This window comes from Bison bison, unplaced genomic scaffold, assembly GCF_000754665.1.
Source record: "Bison bison bison isolate TAMUID 2011002044 unplaced genomic scaffold, Bison_UMD1.0 scf7180017864215, whole genome shotgun sequence".
NCBI lineage: Eukaryota > Metazoa > Chordata > Mammalia > Artiodactyla > Bovidae > Bison > Bison bison.
In genome coordinates this window covers 12,338,253-12,356,667 of record NW_011494787.1, presented here as the reverse complement: position 1 = coordinate 12,356,667, position 18,415 = coordinate 12,338,253, and the positions used below count along the sequence as shown (strand labels likewise).

The 18,415-nt window shown below is 36.4% G+C and overlaps 1 protein-coding gene across 5 annotated transcripts in view; it reads left to right on the top strand.

Annotated features, from left to right (window-relative positions):
• The window catches only part of GOLGB1 (golgin B1), a 76,610-nt gene that overhangs the window by 1,133 nt on the left and 57,062 nt on the right, over window positions 1-18,415 (top strand). For all 5 annotated transcript variants that reach the window (XM_010845407.1, XM_010845405.1, XM_010845406.1 and 2 more), the window contains exons 2-6: window positions 10,768-10,862; window positions 12,268-12,420; window positions 12,619-12,771; window positions 14,761-14,889; window positions 17,630-17,755. In XM_010845407.1, the coding sequence (XP_010843709.1) occupies window positions 10,770-10,862; window positions 12,268-12,420; window positions 12,619-12,771; window positions 14,761-14,889; window positions 17,630-17,755 (654 nt within the window). In that variant the 5' untranslated portion in view covers window positions 10,768-10,769. The remainder of the gene's footprint in view (window positions 1-10,767; window positions 10,863-12,267; window positions 12,421-12,618; window positions 12,772-14,760; window positions 14,890-17,629; window positions 17,756-18,415) is intronic.

The following is an 18,415-nucleotide window of genomic DNA, read 5'->3' as shown; positions in this document are numbered from 1 at the left end:
CTGGATTTGCTGGTGTGGATTGTGTTTATTCTGCATAACAGGAGTGACGTGTAGGAGTGTGAAAGGCAGGATGAGCCGATGGACAACTGAGGAATTTTTGTCTGACTTAAAGAGTTCCAGTTGGTCTGTAGGGAGAAGACAATTTAAGAGGGCCAGAGATATTTAAAAATCACTGGATAAGTACTTTCACTTTTGGAAATAGTTGGAAGTTTTCTGAGCTTTTAAAGATCTCAATATATACACACTGCTATTTTTAAAATGGATACCCACCAAGGATCTACTGTATTATAGCACAGGGAACTCTGTTTAATGTTATGTTGCAGCCTGGATGGAAGGGGAGTTTGGGGGAGAATGGATACATGTATATGTATAGGTAAGTCCCTCTCCCTGCACTTGAAACTGTCACATTATTAATCAGGTATATTCCAATAGAAAATGAAGTTTTTAAAAAAAGAATCTCACAGTTCTGAACAAGCTGGCAGTGAAGAACTCCATACAGATAGTCTGGAGGCCTTTTCAAAAGAATGAAGGAATTAAATTGGGATGGTCAGAATGATTATGAATGGTCAGAATCAGGAAATGTTCTTTGGGGAAGTGGCAGGATATGGTCATGGATTGATACCGGAAAAAACTGAAGAGAATTCAAAAACTTCAGACATTGTACACTGTTACACAGCTTTTAATTTTTATCCTTTGACCATGAAAGGATCATTTATGCTTTCCTCTTAACCATGTTAAATTTGTTGGACTATATCAGTAGTTTCCAAACATTTTTGACTGTTTGCTCTATTAGTAAAACATATTTGAGCAACCATCCTCTAAATACTGTATGCTGCTGCTGCTGCTGCTGCTGCTAAGTTGCTTCAGTCGTGTCTGACTCTGTGTGACCCCATAGACGGCAGCCCACCAGGCTCCCCCGTCCCTGGGATTCTCCAGCCAAGAACACTGGAGTGGGTTGCCATTGCCCTCTCCAATGCAGGAAAGTGAAAAGTGAAAGTGAAGTCGCTGAGTCTTGTCTGACTCTTAGCGACCCCATGGACTGCGGCCCACCAGGCTCCTCCATCCACGGGATTTTCCAGGCAAGAGTACTGGAGTGGGGTGCCACTGCCTTCTCCAAATACTGTATACTTAATTATAAATAGTATATTAATAGCACTGTAAATATATTATTTATAAACTATACAAAAACATAATAAAAAGGAAGAAAAATTCCTTCTCATTTTCTGGGACACTCCCAACCCAATCTAGAGATTACATAAAGGTGTTTCCTTACTTTTTGCAAAGTGTTTGCATCCCTAAGGACTTCCAGATGGGGAGAATCCTTTTTTATTTTTTGAGGACCTCCATTCCTCTGAGATGCAGCCTTTCTTAAAATTAATCATCTTTAGGATGCAATTCTTTTTTTTTTTTCCTTCTGTTTGAATCTTAAAAGTGTCTTTCTTTCCTCTTTGTATTATTGGATTAAATAGAGATGCTGATTTTATTCTTGTTGATAAAAAATAAATAATTCATAAACTTCTCTAGCTTAACAACTATTAGAAATTAATTATTTGGGACACATCTCCCCACTGATCATTACATACCGGCCTATTGTTAGGAACCACTATTTGAAAAGATATTAGGATCTGTAATACTCCATTTTTAATTCAGCTAATAAAAAATCAGCAATATGTGCTTTTGGTAAAAGTAAATTCACTACAAAAGGATATCAAACACACATCTCTTTCTGTGCTATATACTGATCCTTTTCCCCATTCTCTACTTCCCAGAAGTACGCACTGTAAATAATTTCTTTATTGTTAAGAAATTTTCTAATCATATTCAAGCACATTTGTATTAAACATCTCTCTCCTTTTCTCTCTCACACAAGTTGAATAATAATGTAACTGTTACTTTACACTTTTTTTGTCTCTTTTAATACTAAAAGGTGGTTTTTCCTTATCCATAAGTATAAAAGTACTCTGTTTTCTTAAAAGGCTGTTCAGCTTTGCCTTGTAGAAATATCAAGATGTATTTAGCCTGTCCCCTACTGATGGACATGGAGACTTTTCAGTCATTAGCCATCCCAAATACCGCTGTAGTGAATAGCATGTACATATATCCTTTGTGCCGTTGCATGAACCCATCTATGGTATAAGTAATGAGGAATTTTCTGGGGCCCTACCACTCTGAGTCATTTCACTTTACTACTGTTGGGAAAAAAAAAAAACAAGTGGTTATGTAACTATAAGTATATATAAGCATATGGGTGCCCTCATGCCTGCCAAGCCCTATTTTCAGCCCTAATAATGTTGGGTGATGAGTTTGCTTAGAAAATAGGTTATCATCTGTGTCTCTACCAGTCAAGAAGCTTTGTTGAGCTATGTGACTGGGAAAATAGCCTGCCTATGCTGTAGTTTATTCACATTAATACTGGGAATATCCAAAGAACCTCCTTGGAGTTGTTTTAATAATAAAATAAGTAAAATGATGAGGATAAATAATTATAAGTAAAGTGATTGGAGTAATACTTAGTGTATAGTACTGTGTATATAGATTATATTACTACCATTTATTTCTAAATTTCTTGAATGAAAACAGTATTTTTTTCATATCATGAAAAATAGTTTTTCATTTTCTAATTCTAAAATTATATCATAATATTGCATATGATTTTCCCAGCTATATATCACCATTCCTATTAGTTTCTCAAACTGGTTGAGGATCACCTAGAATTAAGGAAAACAACTGAGGGGCAATTAAACATGCATTGAATAAGTTTGAGGAGTGACCTGAAACTATAACCATTTTCTGTGTTGTTGTTTCAGTGGGAAATGTGATTAAATTCCAGAGCAAATGGTGTGTATGCATGTAGTCACAGACATACACCCACTGTCTTCAGTTAGTTTATTTTCCCATGCATTTTGTACTGGTTTCTCTCCGGTTAGGGACATGCCATATATTTCTTTTTATATTTTTGTGATTCGTAGCATAATACTCCACACACAGTGGATATTTTAAAAATTATTATTAGCAGCGAAGACTGAAAAAAGAAGACTCATTGAATTCTAAATGCCACCTCAACACAAAAGTGTTGAGATCCTGTGGCAGAGTTTGTAGAAGGTGTGGCCAGCACTGACGTTGGCAGATTGTTTTATTTGCCTGAATGTTTTATTGAACTCCAGCCTTGGCATAAAGTTTTTTATTTTATTCTTTTCCCAGGTTGCTATTTGTGATTTTGGTGCTTTATATAATAACAGCAAGAGCGCCGATTGTCCCGTAGTCACAGATATTCCTTAAATGAATTTATTACTAAATATTTCCCCCTTTACTAATTTTTATATGTGCATTTACCCATTTCTGTCCCACAGTGAGCCTATCAGAGGCAGAGATCCATCTTTCTTCATTTAACTTAAGCATGGCTACTTGAGGCTCTCTTGCCCTCATGGCCCCAGCCTCTGAGCTGCCTAAAGCACTTAACTGTAGGTGCCCAGGATGGCCTTCATTTTATACTGCTATGAATTCCTTTAATGTCACCAGCTATAGAAATCACTCTTGCGTCATGGAGTCATAATACTGGGCATTAGGATGCTCCTTGTTAATCTTATTCATTTTAAGATGTGGAAACTGGCAAGTGACTTACTAGTATAATACAACGTTATGCTGGAGGCAGGACTGAAAGCTCAGTGCCTGGCTCCCAGTTTTTTGCTCTTCCTACTGTGCCATCTACTCAGGACCTCTCAGGATTGTTGAATCAGTCTTTGAGAAATTCCTTTTACTTTGGCCTGAAGTAATTCTTCCCTGGTACTGATCTTTCCCTTCAAATATAAAAATTTTTAAACAGTTGTGAGAGAACACATTTTCCACTGAATGAGCATTTGTCTTATTCAATAATGCTTATTTAGCTGAGGGATCTTAAAAAGTTTTAGTTTCTCTGAGTGTCAGCTTTTTCATCTATAAAAGATGAGGATGATGATAATACCTATTTTGCAGATTTAATGATTAGGAAAAAATTGTATATAGAGTGTTTGATACAGATGTTCAGTAATTGTTACCATTAATATTATCATTATCCTATGTTCATCTGGATGTGTTGTTCATGTGCGATAATTCATAGGATGCTGACCCTTCTAGACGTCAAAATCTCATGTGTTGTAATGGTGGATTGGGGGCAGTGTTCACTTTGAGAAATATTGAGGATTTTAATTTTATATTTGGAAAATGAAAAAAATTCATATTTTCACAGTAGAAATTACATGTCAATCACATTCTGCGTGGCTAATGATGATATGTAAAAAATTTGATCTAGGCATACCATCCTGGGTGTTTTTCAGTTTCTGTTGAAGAACCGAGGCCTTTTCCCCACAGTGTGGGAATTGCACTTTCATGGAGCAGTTCAGCGTATTCCTCTGTCCTCTGCATTTCCTGGAATGCAGATCCTGGCAGCTGGATCCAGAGACTTTACCAGACTGAGATTCAATCCCTTTGGGAAGTCTATAGGTGGTGGTGTGTTGTTTCATCAAATGGCACATGATGTCTGGTTTTGCTCTTCTTTGAGGGTAGCAGCTCTTGATGTTCAAAGTCTAGATCCATGAATTCATTAGAGTTGCAAAATATTAGACTAGATATTCCAGTTCTACCATTGTTTTCATTGTTACCTGGAATAACTTTATAAGTAGAGATGTGTCCCTTCATCTACTATTTGCTTCCTTAAGTGGTAAAGTCCAAATAGAAAAGACAAGAGAATCCTTGTACTTAACCTAGTTTTCACAATTCTTAGTTCAGATGATGACCAGTTTATTATTATGAACTTGTGGATTTTAATATTTTGGTGGATTTAAGTATCTTTTGCAATTTAATTCATATTCTTATTAGAAACTCAGTTGTTCCTTTGTCCTGTGGGAACCTCTTCAGTTTGTTTCTTGGGCCCCTTTAACAGGACTCTACATTAGTCTTTGATAGTTTCCTTGCTGTTTTATGTGATAAGATGTTTCAGGCTCATTTTGTGCCATTTCCTGCTTCAGAACTGAAATCAGTCATTTTCTCTATGAAGCCCTCCTATTTTATTTTTAAAGTTACTTCTGTCTTTCTATTTTTTTAAATGGGAAATAGTGTTTTAAGACTCCAGTCTAGGCACTAGAGATACTTATTGCTTTTCAGTTTGTCATTGTTTTTTCGATGGACAGAGCTAGGAAAATATATTTACTAAGGTAAAACACCCAGTAGGTTCATAGTAACACTTTTGCTTGAAATTCAAGATTAGTTTTTACTTGGGGGTTCTTAATTTCTTTTGTATTATATGTTTGTCTCCTTTTTCCCTAATGAGTATATAATAGAATTACTATGCCCATAATTACTTTAAGTCCACAGGAAGCATGATAGTCAAGAAATAATAATACTGATCACCACCAATTTTGATTTTTTTTAATTTTATTGTTTCTTTTACATATGCTATTCATATTTTCCCCAGTTTTTAAAATTGGAGGCCTATGTGTTCTCAGAGCATAGAATCATTAAATACTATTCTCTCTCCATCCTGGCCTTAGTTCTACGAGTAACATATTTAGTGCTTATCACCAGTCCTTATGATGATGTTTCTTTAGTCATTTTGGTTTCTCAAGCTCTCTTTCTTAACAGATGCCTTAGGAAAGGCTCCTGGGAAAATTTATCATCAATTTTCTTTCAAGTTCATAACATTCTATCTGTGCTTCTTACATATGCAGGTCATTTTTGCTAAAAATAAAATCTTTAACTCGTCTTTTCTTTCCTTAAATATCTCAAATCTGTAACTCCATTTTTTTTTTTTTCTGGCAAAAATATTACTGTTGAAAAGTCTGAGAGTCTTTTTGTTGTTGCTGTTGTTGGCTTATAAGTCACATGATATTTCAGCCTAAATCTCAAAGGATTTTAAAAAATTTTTACTAGAATGTCTTGCCGGTCGTTTTAGGTTGATATTCTCAGGTACCTGATGGCTTCTTTCAATATGTTACTTCAAATCTTTAAAAAATTTTTAGATAAGTGCTCTTGGACTTTGTTTTTTTGTGTGTGTGTTCGGTACCTTTGCTTTGGTTTTCTTTTTCAGGGAATCCTACTATCCTCATTGCCTACCTTCAGTATTTATCACTTCTCTTGATTCCTTCTTTACTATTTATTTCTTTGAATTTTTTAAAGAAACAAATTATTAGGAATAATTTTAAATTTATCATAGAAAGTATACAAAGATAATTCAGAGTTTACTGTCCCCCTCACGCAGTAGTCTCTAATGTTAACACGTTACATTAGTAAAAGGCATGTGTCAAAACTAGAAAACCAACACTGGTGCACTACTAAATTCCATTCTTTGGATTTCACTCCTTTCTCCATTGATGTCCTTTTTGCTGGTATAGGATCTTGCCTGGATGTTCATGGCTGCTGACTGATCAGAGTGGTAGTTGCTAAAAGTTAGAATGGTTGTGGCAATTTTTAAAAATAAGGCAGCAATGAACTTTGCTGTATCAATTAACTCTCCTTTCATGAACAAATTCTCCATAACATGCAGTGGTGTTTGATAGCATTTTACACACAGTAGAAATTCTTTGAAAATTGGAGCAGATCCTCTCACACCCTGCTACTACTTTATCAACTGAGTTTATGTAATATTCTAAATTGTTGTCATTTCAACAGCCTTTATAGTTTGTTCACCAGTAGTAGATTCCATCTCATGAAACCACTTCTTTGCTCATCTAGAAGCAGCAACTCCTTATCTGTAAAAGATTTATCTTGAGATTGCAGCGATTCGGTCACATTTTCAGCCTCTACTTTTAATTCTATTGATAGTTCTCTTACTGTTTCCATCACAGTTGCACTTAACTTCTTCCACAAAAATCTTGAGCCCCTTAAAGGTCATCAGTGAAGGTTGGACTTGACTTCTCCCAAACTCATGTTAATGTTTGTGAAAATGAGACAAGACAAGGAGGTCGTTAATCACAGACCAGTAGGGAGATAAGGGTTAATTTATAAGATTTGGCATTATAAATTCTTTTGGCCTCAGCTCCCTTCCCTGGAGATAACAGTATTATTTTCTTCATGGTATAGAGAGAACATCTTTCATGTGAGTGTTTTAGCTCTTCCTTTTAGGAAGAAAAGGGGAGATCAGCACACTCTACCTGTACCTGCTGTTTTCTAGCTGTCTTTAGCTCAAAAAATAATCCTTATGCCAAGTGGCATATTTTGGAATGAGTGGAACATTCTGCTACCCTTTGGTTCCCCCTTCTTCCTTGGATGACTATGAATCTTGTGGCTTGGATATTTTTTCTATATCCATGTTTACTCTGGAGTTTGTGGGAAACTGTGTCTCATTATTTGTTGCTTGTTTGTTTTGGTAAAGACTGTCTATGGGTTTTTAAAATTTTGTTATCTAGTTGTTTTATCTATTTTTATATGGGAATTTAGGAAGATCCAAAAGGTCTACTGTCTGCTACTGCCATCTTCTCAGAGTCCCATCAGTTGGTTGTATTTTTTTTTTCCTGCTATTATTCTTAACAGAGTCTGAAAAATCTGAAGATAAAGTGATTATGTTTGGTAAGTTAGGTTCTATTGTGACTCTTCAGATCAGATCAGATCAGTTGCTCAGTCGTGTCCTACTCTTTGCTACCCCATAAATCGCAGCACACCAGGCCTCCCTGTCCATCACCAACTCCCAGAGTTCACTCAGACTCATGTCCATCGAGTCGGTGATGCCATCCAGCCATCTCATCCTCTGTCGTCCCCTTCTCCTCCTGCCCCCAATCCCTCCCAGCATCAGAGTCTTTTCCAGTGAGTGAGGTGGCCAAAGTACTGGAGTTTCAGCTTTAGCATCTTTCCTTCCAAAGAAATCCCAGGGCTGATCTCCTTCAGAATGGACTGGTTGGATCTCCTTGCAGTCCAAGGGACTCTCAAGAGTCTTCTCCAACACCACAGTTCAAAAGCATCAATTCTTCGGCCCTCAGCTTTTTATAGTCCAACTCTCACATCCATACATGACTGCTGGAAAAACCATAGCATTGACTAGACGGACCTTTGTTGACAGAGTAATATCTCTGCTTTTAATATGCTGTCTAGGTTGGTTATAGCTTTTCTTCCAGGGAGCAAGTGTCTTTTAATTTCATGACTGCAGTCACCATCTGGAGTGATTTTGGAGCCCAAGAAAATAAAGTCTCTCACTGTTTGCATTGTTTCCCCATCTATTTGCCATGAAGTGATGGGACCATGATCTTCTTTTCTGAATGTTGAGTTTTAAGCCAGCATTTTCACTCTCCTGTTTCACTTTCATCAAGAGGCTCTTTAGTTCTTCTTTGCTTTCTGCCATAAGGGTGGTGTTATCTGCATATCTGACGTTATTGATATTTCTCCCAGCAATCTTGATTCCAGCTTGTGCTTTATCCAGCCCCACATTTTGCATGATGTACTCTGCATAGACGTTAAATAAGCAGGGTGACAATATACAGCCTTGACGTACTCCTTTCCTGACTTAGAACCAATCTGTTGTTCCATGTCCAGTTCTAACTGTTACTTCTTGACCTGCGTATAGATTTCTCAGGAGGCAGGTTAGGTGGTCTGGTATTCCCATCTCTAAAAATTTTCCAGTTTGTTGTGATCCACACAAAGGCTTTGGCATAGCCAATAAAGAAGAAGTAGATGTTTTTCTGGAACTCTCTTGCTTTTTCGATGATCCAGCAGATGTTGGCAATTTGATCTCTGGTTCCTCTGCCTTTTCTAAATCCAGCTTGAACATCTGGAAGTTCACAGTTCACATACTGTTGAAGCCTAGCTTGGAGAATTTTGAGCATTACTTTGCTAGTGTGTGAGATGAGTGCAATTGTGCTATAGTTTGAGCATTCTTTGGCATTGCTTTTCTTTGAGATAGGAATGAAAACTGACCTTTTCCAGTCCTGTGGCCACTGCTGAGTTTTCCAAATTTGCTGGCATATTGAGTGTAGCACTTTCACAGCATCATCTTTGAGGATTTGAAATAGTTCAACTGGAATTCCATCACCTCCACTAGCTTTGTTCGTAGTGATGCTTCCTAAGGCCCACTTGACTTCTCATTCCAGGATGTCTGCCTCTAGGTGAGTGATCACACCATCGTGGTTATCAGGGTCATGAAGATCTTTTTTGTATAGTTCTTCTGTGTATTCTTGCCACCTCTTCTTAATATCTTCTGCTTCTGTTAGGTCCATACCATTTCTGTCCTTTATTGTGCCCATCTTTGCATGAAATTATGTTCCTCAGCACTTGTATATGACTCTTACATTGCCATTTCAGTAGTTAGTTATATATGGTCCTATGTTGCCCTCCTAGGAGTGATTCTCTCCTCCTTTCCTGTTGTACGCATCTTTTCAAAATGCCATATACTGCTTATCTTAGTAACCTGTTACAGAAACAAAGAGCTTCCCTGGTAGCTCAGCTGGTGAAGAATTGGCCTTCTATGCAGGAGATCCTGGTTCTATTCCTGGGTTGTGAAGATCCCCTGGAGAAGGGACAGTCTACACTCTCCACTATAGTTGGGCTTCCCTGGTGGCTCAGACGGTAAAGAATCTGCCTGCAGTGTGGGAGACCTGAGTTTGGAAGATCTCAACCCACTCCAGTATTTCTGTCTGGAGAATCCCCATGGACAGAAGAGCCTGGCAGGCTACAGTCCATGGAGTCGCAAAAAGTTGGATATGACTGAGCGACTAAGCATAGCATAGAAACAAATGTCTTGTCATTTCTTAATTAGGGACCGTGGCTGCCCTAAATACTATTAATACTCTAAGTAAAAGAAAATGATAGCGGTCTAGCTTTATTCAAGTGCCTGTTTTGTGCTATAGCTTTTACATTTCTGTTTCTTCCTGCTGAGGATTTTAAAACCCAAATAATATTTTGTTAGCATAAAATTTACCATAATTGCATATGATAATGCTATGCACGGTCCAGCTTATTTTTATTTTTCCTATCAGAACATTAATATTCTCACTTTTAAGGGCATTATGGACTGGCAAGTGATACTGATCTAAATGAATTAATGATTAAATAAATAAGGAAGAAAAGAGAAAGAGTATGTGTGGGGGGCTGGTTTTCAGGTTCTGTTTCTTCTTAAGTGAGATTTGGTGGCTTGTTATCTTTCAAGGCCTACTTCATCTATGTTGATGAATTTATAGGCATAGAGTTATTTATAGTTTTCCTTAGGTCAGTAGTAATGTTTCTTTCCTCTCTCATATCTGATGTTAATAATTTGTGTCTTCTCCCTTTTTTTGTTGTCAGCCTAACTGAGCTTTGTATATTTTATTTATTCATTTCTTCGAAGAATCAACTTTTGGTTTTATTCATTTTCTCTATTTTTCTATTTTCAGTTTTATTAATTTCTGCAGGTAAAAAGAAAAACATTTGTTGAATGATGGAGTGTATTTGACAAATTAGAAGTGGACAGTAGTCTGACAAGGGAAAGAACAGTTAGAGTTCCATGTTTGCCCATGAAATTGTGATTAAAGGAAACCTGTAAGCTTTAAAGATAACCTTAGGGATGTTATTTTGCACTAACCATTATGTATTTGTATTTCATTTAAAAAATATTAGTGATGGCGCTTAAAAATCTCTGTGTAGATATCACTGAAAAGAACAGTGTGTTACTACACTGTACATACTCAGAAGCCTGTTTAAAGCCGTCATGCTGTGTAATCTATGTGTGTGTATCACCTGCAGTTTTCTTATTTCACTTATAGATGATACAGTTACCATCATAGGAGAAACGTGTGTCCATTTGACTGATTCTTATGTTTTATTTTCTTGCAGAAATGCTGAGTCGACTGTCAGGATTAGCAAATGTTGTTTTACATGAATTATCAGGAGATGACACTGATGAGAATATGAGGGCTTCCTTAGAACCTGTGAGTAGCTCTGTTCTGATTAAGCTGATGAGATGTATATTCCCTGTCCTTCTGATGACAAGAAAATAAGATGAAAGAGTGTGAGCAGCCTCCCTCATGCTAGGTGGAAGAGAAGATTAAGAAAAATATTGAGACTTTGTAAATGATCCTTTTCCTGTAAGGTTGTAGCCTATAAGGCCCAGTAATGGACTTCCCTGGTGGCTCAGGTGGTAGAGCGTCTGTCTACAATGCGGGAGACCTGGGTTTGATCCCTGGGTCCGGAAGATTCCCTGGAGAAGGAAATGGCAACCCACTCCAGTACTCTTGCCTAGAAAATCCCATGGATGGAGGAGCCTGGTGCAGGCCACTGTCCATGGGGTCACAAAGAGTCGGACACAACTGAGCGACTTCACTTTTCAATGGAAATCAAGTCCTGGATAAGATTAGAAAGAGTGTCTTCATTTGTTCCCCTGGGGTTTGTTTAGCACTAGATTGTTTTAACTCAGGTATGTTCTCTTGTTTCACAGGAAACATCTGAAACAAGAAATGGAGTAACTTTCTGGTTTCAGACTGTTTGCCATTATAAACTCATCTAGCCCTTCTCTTATAGTTTGTATTGTAGTTTTTGAAGGTCACATAGGAATCAAAGTCCTTTCACTTTCTGAAAAGACAAGCAGTGTTCCCTGATGGTTAAGAGAATTTTATTCAACTACTCTCTTAATTTTAAATTTTGGCCTCTTTCACTTAATGTTATGTGATCTTTGCTTGCCTTTATTTTTCTCTTTGGTAAAATTAGTATGATGAGACTGTAAATGAGATAATGATTGTAAATGGTTAACATTTGCAAAGTAACATGTATTGCAATGGCTCTGATAATAATTATTGGATAATAATAATATTGGGTAATTATTATTGAAAAGGTGTCTTTTTAAAATTAAACCATTTTAAAAATTTTTATTTCCCCTGCCAGGTAAGTATGAGTATGTCTCTGTCCACCCCTACACAGCATTAAGTGCCTTATAGTGTACATGCACACTCACTTCACTCCCCCTCCCTACCCACCCTCCTCCTCCTCCACCCTCAGCCATCCCTCTACACCCCCTCCTTTTTTGCAACTCTGATCCATTCCAAACAGCTCTTCTAATAAAACCCAAGCACTATCTCTGGAGGGTTTTCCCCAGCCTAAGGAATTCAGTCCCAGAGAATTATACCACTAGACTGCAAGATTTACATAAGCCAAGCCCCATTCTTGACACCTAAGGCCCCTTCTTTCCTCCAGCCCATACTCTGCCCTTGAACCCCCATCTCCTTGGAAAGATTTCTTAAGTAAGGACAAGAGATAAGATGAAGTTGGAATGAAGAAACTCCTGTTGGGAAGTTTATACCTTTTCATTTGTAAATTTGCAACTTTTTGTCTAAATACCAGGAATTACCCCAAGAATCTGACATGGAATTTAATGATAGAACACAAGAGGATGTTCTGGAGCGCCTGGCTTATGTAGAACAGTTGGTGGTGGAACTAAAAGAAATCATTAGACAGAAGGATGCTGAATTGCAGCAGAAGGATGAAGTTCTACAGGTACCATTGTCCTTTCTTGCCAAGCATTTGATAAAAGACAGACATAAGAGTAACTTCAGTTTTTCTCTTCACTTAGATTATTAGAGAATCTGATTTCCCTAGTACCGTAAGATGATGCTTACTGAGAATAACTTTTGTTATATACTGGATAAGTGATGAATAAACATTTTTGTATTTACCATCATTGTTCTCTGACAGGAAGAAAGAAAAGCTGCTGATAACAAAATAAAAAAGCTAAAACTTCACGCTAAGGCCAAATTAACTTCTTTGAATAAACACATAGAAGAGATGAAGGCACAAGGAGGGACTGTTCTGTCCACCGAACCGCAGTCAGAGGAGCAACTCTCCAAGGTATAGTGACTGGGTATAATATACACTTCCTCAGGAGCAAAAGCCTCTCATTGTAGCAGATCTTCACTAATCACAAAAATTTATGAAGCTGAAGTAACACAGCACTAAATGCTATCCTTTTATTGAGCTCGCAGCCTAACTGGGCTATAGGCCAAGCACAGAATAAAAGGCCAACAAAAAACATGGAAGTTAAATATCAGTTGTAACCTACACTTGCGGAGAATTAAAAAGGCTAACAAGAAGAAGTAAATATTGAAGTGAGGCATTTAGCTTTTGAATCCTTGGTTAGAAGAGTAAACTAAGTGTTCTCTAAGGTTTCTCCCAGCTCTGAAATTCTTTAATTTAGTGACAGAATATGCTTTGTCTTCATGTGGCCACATAATAGTACTTTGAATAGTTTCATGCATTGTGGGCTTAATCAGCTGGATTATCTTGGGCTCCAGTAAGGGATGCCCTCTATCTAGGTTTATGACTGCCACCAACAAACAGTTTAAGGTAGAAGATAAGAGAAAGGAGTAAGCCAAGTGTTGGCTTTTGAGAAATTGAGCATTGTTCTAGTACTTGTTCTTACTGTCTTTCCCAAATATTCACATTCAGTCAGCTAGTTAGAGAACAAGAAACTTTTGACAAATTTGGTATAGAATAAAGAGAGACCAGCCCCATCAGATGTACAATTACAGTTGGCTTAGATGTCACTCTACATAAGAGATCTTTTAATTTGTTTTAGCTTACACCGTGTTTTATTTTTTGACTCGCTAGTATTCTTATCCACAATGATTTTAGTTCTTGGGAAATGAGACTTAAATCAATTCTTTAGGCATAACCCTGGGGTTGCTAGTACCCTGGTTAGTCTTTCCTTCCTGGGTCTAATGCTCAGAAGATATGACTTTTCCTGCATTGATAGATAGCCTTATTTAGCTTCTCAAAGCTGATTTTAGAAGCTTCTCTTATTCTTCTCAAATAATGCCTTCATCTGGATTCTTCTTTTCTTACTTACTGGTTTTTTCCTCTCATTATTCTTTCTTCCCCCTGGCCGTGGTAGCACCAACCTGTCTCTCCCCATGTGACTTTGTTTCTTCTAACTTTTCCCTCTGCTATGTTGTTATATTTTTAAGTTATCCATTTTATACCTGCCCCCTCTTTTTTAAAGCTCTGAGACCTTAAACAAATCAGCATCATGTAGCTTCATTTCCTTCCTCTGTTAAATAAAAGGGTTAGATTAAATGATTTCTAATCATTTTTTCAGCAGCTAGTCACAGCAGCTCTTTAACTATTGTTTACCCATGACAGAGCTTGATAGTCTCTGGAAAGTGTAGTTGAAGAAATGATGGCAATCCTCAGATACTTGACAGACTGTTATGTGAAAGAAAGTGTAAAATTATTCTGTGTGGTTCCAATAAGCAGAATAGGTTCATTTTGGAGGGCAAGGAGTGGTGGTGAATTCAGTTGGGAGGCATCTGGTTCAGTCGAAAGAAGAGCTTTTGGGGGAAAAAAAAAGACTGTTGAAATATGTTAATTCCTCCCCTCCTTCTGTCTCTTTTATGATTTTTTTGTCCTTCACTTAGCAGCTGTGTTTTCCTGAATTCTGCCCTCTAGTTCTTCAAGGCAGTGGGATTATGAGTTTTATGTTAAGTTTTAGTCCTGTATGGCACTGACTGATTTTGCCCTCAGACTAAAAACTATAAAAATAGGAAATTTGGTGTCATTTCTCCCAGGTATCAACTCCCTTCTGGTATCCTCCTGCTTCTGGTTGCTCTCCATCGTTTTCAGATAGCTATTTGTCTATCTTGTCCAGTTTATAGTGCGAAAGAATGGGTCTGACAGGAACTTCTTGGCTGTACTCAAACTCGAAAACTCTAAGATTGCTTCCTTGTTGTTAGGTCAAGTGTTATTTTTTGCTCCCATTTATTGGATAACACTATAATCAAGGAGCTATATAGGGCAAATTAGAGTCTTTTAAATAAATAACTTTATTTCCTGCGTTTTCAGCATGACAAGAGTTCTACAGAGGAAGAGATAGAAGTAGAAAAGATAAAACATAAACTCCAGGAGAAAGAGGAACTAATTACCAGTTTGCAAGCCCAACTTACCCAGGCACAGGCAAACCAAGCTACACAGGTAGGGGTGTAAGTTACCTCATAATCATTAAGTTAACAAATCTCTATCAACTCCTTCCTTCCTTGGTCCCTTCCCTTTTCTTTCCTCTTGTCTTTCCTTCTCCACTAAGTCTAGTAATTCTACTAGACTGTGCATTGGTGTTTATCATGCATGGTTGATATTTGTAGATAGCCAGATATCTTTTTCAATACATGGTTTCACACATTTTATTTCAGAAGAGTTTTCTTGAATCATATAGCTTCTAGTATTTGGTCTGTTTTCTTCTTTAGGGACTTCTATTACCCATATGTTTCACCTTTGATTATCTTCCATATTTGTCACTTTCAGTTCCTTTTTATCTCTTCATTTTCAAAAGTTTCTTCTTTTTTTTTCTTCTTTAAGGCATTCTATTTCGTGTTTATTTACTTTTGTAAATTGTTTTGTGTTCAAAATAAATTGTTTTGTGTTTTGTGTTCTTGTTTGTGTTCTTTTCAGGACTCGTTTTGATTCAAAAGAATCAAATTTTTCCTGAATTTTGTCACCTCATTTCTGAATTTTTCTAATTCTGATTTTAAAACTGTTCTTTTGTGTCTTATATAATTTTCTTATTTTTTAAAAACACCTTTGAAATATATTGCAATTTTGACTTTGAGCTTGCCTATGGTATGCTTTTCTCACCTGCTTGGTTTTCTTCTTCTTTTTTTTTTTAATGATAACTTTGGATGGGATTTGACCTTGATCCTTTTTATGTTTCTTATTTTTGTGTGAAATTAATTTTCCTAAACTTATTGAAGGAGGCCTGATTCAGGAAAATGTTTTTTATTTAACAGACTTCTCTTTTTTGTTATTTTTGTGTTGTGTTCAAAGATAAGACAGGTGGATTTCTGAGGTTTCCTGGCCTTCCCCCTGCCCTTGTCTCTGATCTATACCAACATTGCTCGATAGTAATATAATGTGAGTCACGTGCATAATTTTACATTTTTTAGCAGCTATATTGCAAAAGATAAAGAAGAAACAGGTAAAATCAATTTTAACAATTATTTCATTTAGCCCAGTATATTAAAAATATACTTTTCAGATTAATATAAAAATTATTTTTATGTTAATTTACATTCTTTTTTCTGCACCAAGTCTTACATTTAGTATGTATTTTATATTTATATCTCAACTTGGATGCTAAATTTTCATTGGAAATACTTCATATGTGTTTAGATTTCATAAAATTTCCAGTTGAGAAAATAGACTCATGTACTTAAATTGTTCCATACTTATTTAGAAACTTCCCTGTCACTGAACTGAGGGCCAAACATCATTTTCCTTCAATATTTGCATCCATATTTAGAAACTGGCTAATTATTTAGGATAGTTAATTTGAAAAAAAATCAACTTTAAAGCAACATGTGTGAGAAATGAAAGCACGTGTTCACAAAAGGACTTGTATATGCATGTGCATAGCAGCTTTACTTGTGAAACCAAAAGCTAGAAATAACTTATCTGTCAGCAGGAGAATATTTAAATACACAATGGGATGCTACTTAGAAATAAAAGGTATGATCTATGCATCAGTAGTGTATCTTTATTTTAAATTTAAAAGTATGTCTCTATTTTTGAACTAGAAAAATAATAAAAATAAATATATTTTAATTAATTAAGTATATTATGGTTTAATCATAATTATTTACATAGATGTCAACTATTATTCATACTCTCTTCATTAAGTATTCAGGTAAGCACATTACATAGGTGTATAGGAAAAAAATCATTTAAATTGCATCAATCCATTGACACTGGCTGGATAGCTGATGTGTTGATTGTAACACTAGGAGCAGCATGTACACTTATTACTTGCACAGCGGTTCAACAGTATGTTGCATGATGCAGCAGGTAAAGTGTAATCATACAAAGTATAATCATACAAAAACATAATTGTATTTAGTGGAAAATAATTTATTCTTAAATTAATTAAAATGAACTAATATTAATAATTTAATTTCTCACTTACATTGGGCATATTTCAAGCCCTTGATAGCCACATATGGCTAGTCGATGATGAATTGTATAGCACATGTGTAGCCCTTCTTGGTCTTCTATTTCTGTTATCCCTATTCTGCTTAATTTCTATTTCACACCTGGAAGTTTCTTCTTGGTGCAGTTTGTATTTTGGGTGGCCGTCCTAATGAGTTAGTTTTCAAACTTCAGGTGGGCCAGATTGTTCTGGCCTTTTTGTCCTTTTTACTGTGGACCCCTTTACTCGGCCAGAATCAGAGAATGGAAAAGCTTTGCCAACTCAAGCTGTTGTCCTAAGATTGGCCAACTGTGCTTCCCAGTAAGAATTTATTGACCGTTTGGGGGTTTTCCTGTTCTCAAGGCAATCAGATGTTGCTCTGATGCTGCCTTCTGCTATTGCACAGACTCTGATACCAGAGTCTTTTGGTGGTTTGTCCCTACCTACATGTATTTTAACGTTTGTAGTACTGCCTTCCTAATTTTACTGTAAATATTGTCCATGGGTTTTCTAGTTGTACTGTCTGTTTCTGTGTGAGGAGTCAGAGAAATTGAAAAACCAAACCCTTGTTTTGGTTTCCCTCTGACAAGTAATTTTGGTAATTTTTTAAAAAACCACAGTTCATTCAATTCCCTTCAGTGTTAAATGGAAATTAGAAGGATATTGGTAGGTATTTAGGGCAAATGAAAAGGGAGGTCAGAGAATTAAGAGTGCCAGTTCTTTTGCTTAAATATTTGTTTCCTTCTATGTCTTCAGTCTACTAAGAGTTCAACAGAGATGGAAGAATTTTTAATGATGAAGAAGCAGCTCCAAGAGAAGGAGGAACTCATTAGCACTTTGCAAACCCAGCTCAGCCAGACACAGGCAGAGCAAGCTGCTCAGGTAGGGTGGGAGGTACCTCAGATTCATTAGAGTAAAGAATCATGAAAGTTTAAAATTAGGGTGGGAGAGGGAGGGGGAATATTTATACTTGTATTGTTGTACAGCAGAAACAGAACATTGTAAAGCAATTTTCCTCCAATAAAAAATAAAAAAAAGAAAAAATAATGTAGCTCATGAAATATATGACTAAATGGAAAAAAAAAGCTCAAGATTATTACATAACAAATCAATTCAGTCTATTTTTAAAACTTTAGTAGTACAAGTATAGTAGCTAGAATGTTACAGTAGAAAGTAGAAGGGTGTGGTAGAAGAAGAAATTAGAAGTGTTATTACCTTGATGAATACACCATAGCCTAATTTATGGCTGTTTAGTTCTGTAGGCCCAGAAACTTGGTTTTAATAGTATACAAAGATTCAGTCTTTTAGAAAGGAATGAGCTTATGCTGAGTTCCAAAGAGACTGTTAGATAAACCAAAAGAAATACAAATGACTAAGTCCATTCTTCATAGTAAAATCTTAATGAGAATTTAAATTATAATCAAAGTATTATGTAATGAGAAGGTGGTATAAGTTATGTGGTTCAATGTTAAAAGGCGCCGGTACGTGACTTTCTTCTTTATAGTTGTTTCTGCTATAACCAGAAATTATTCTGCTACCAGG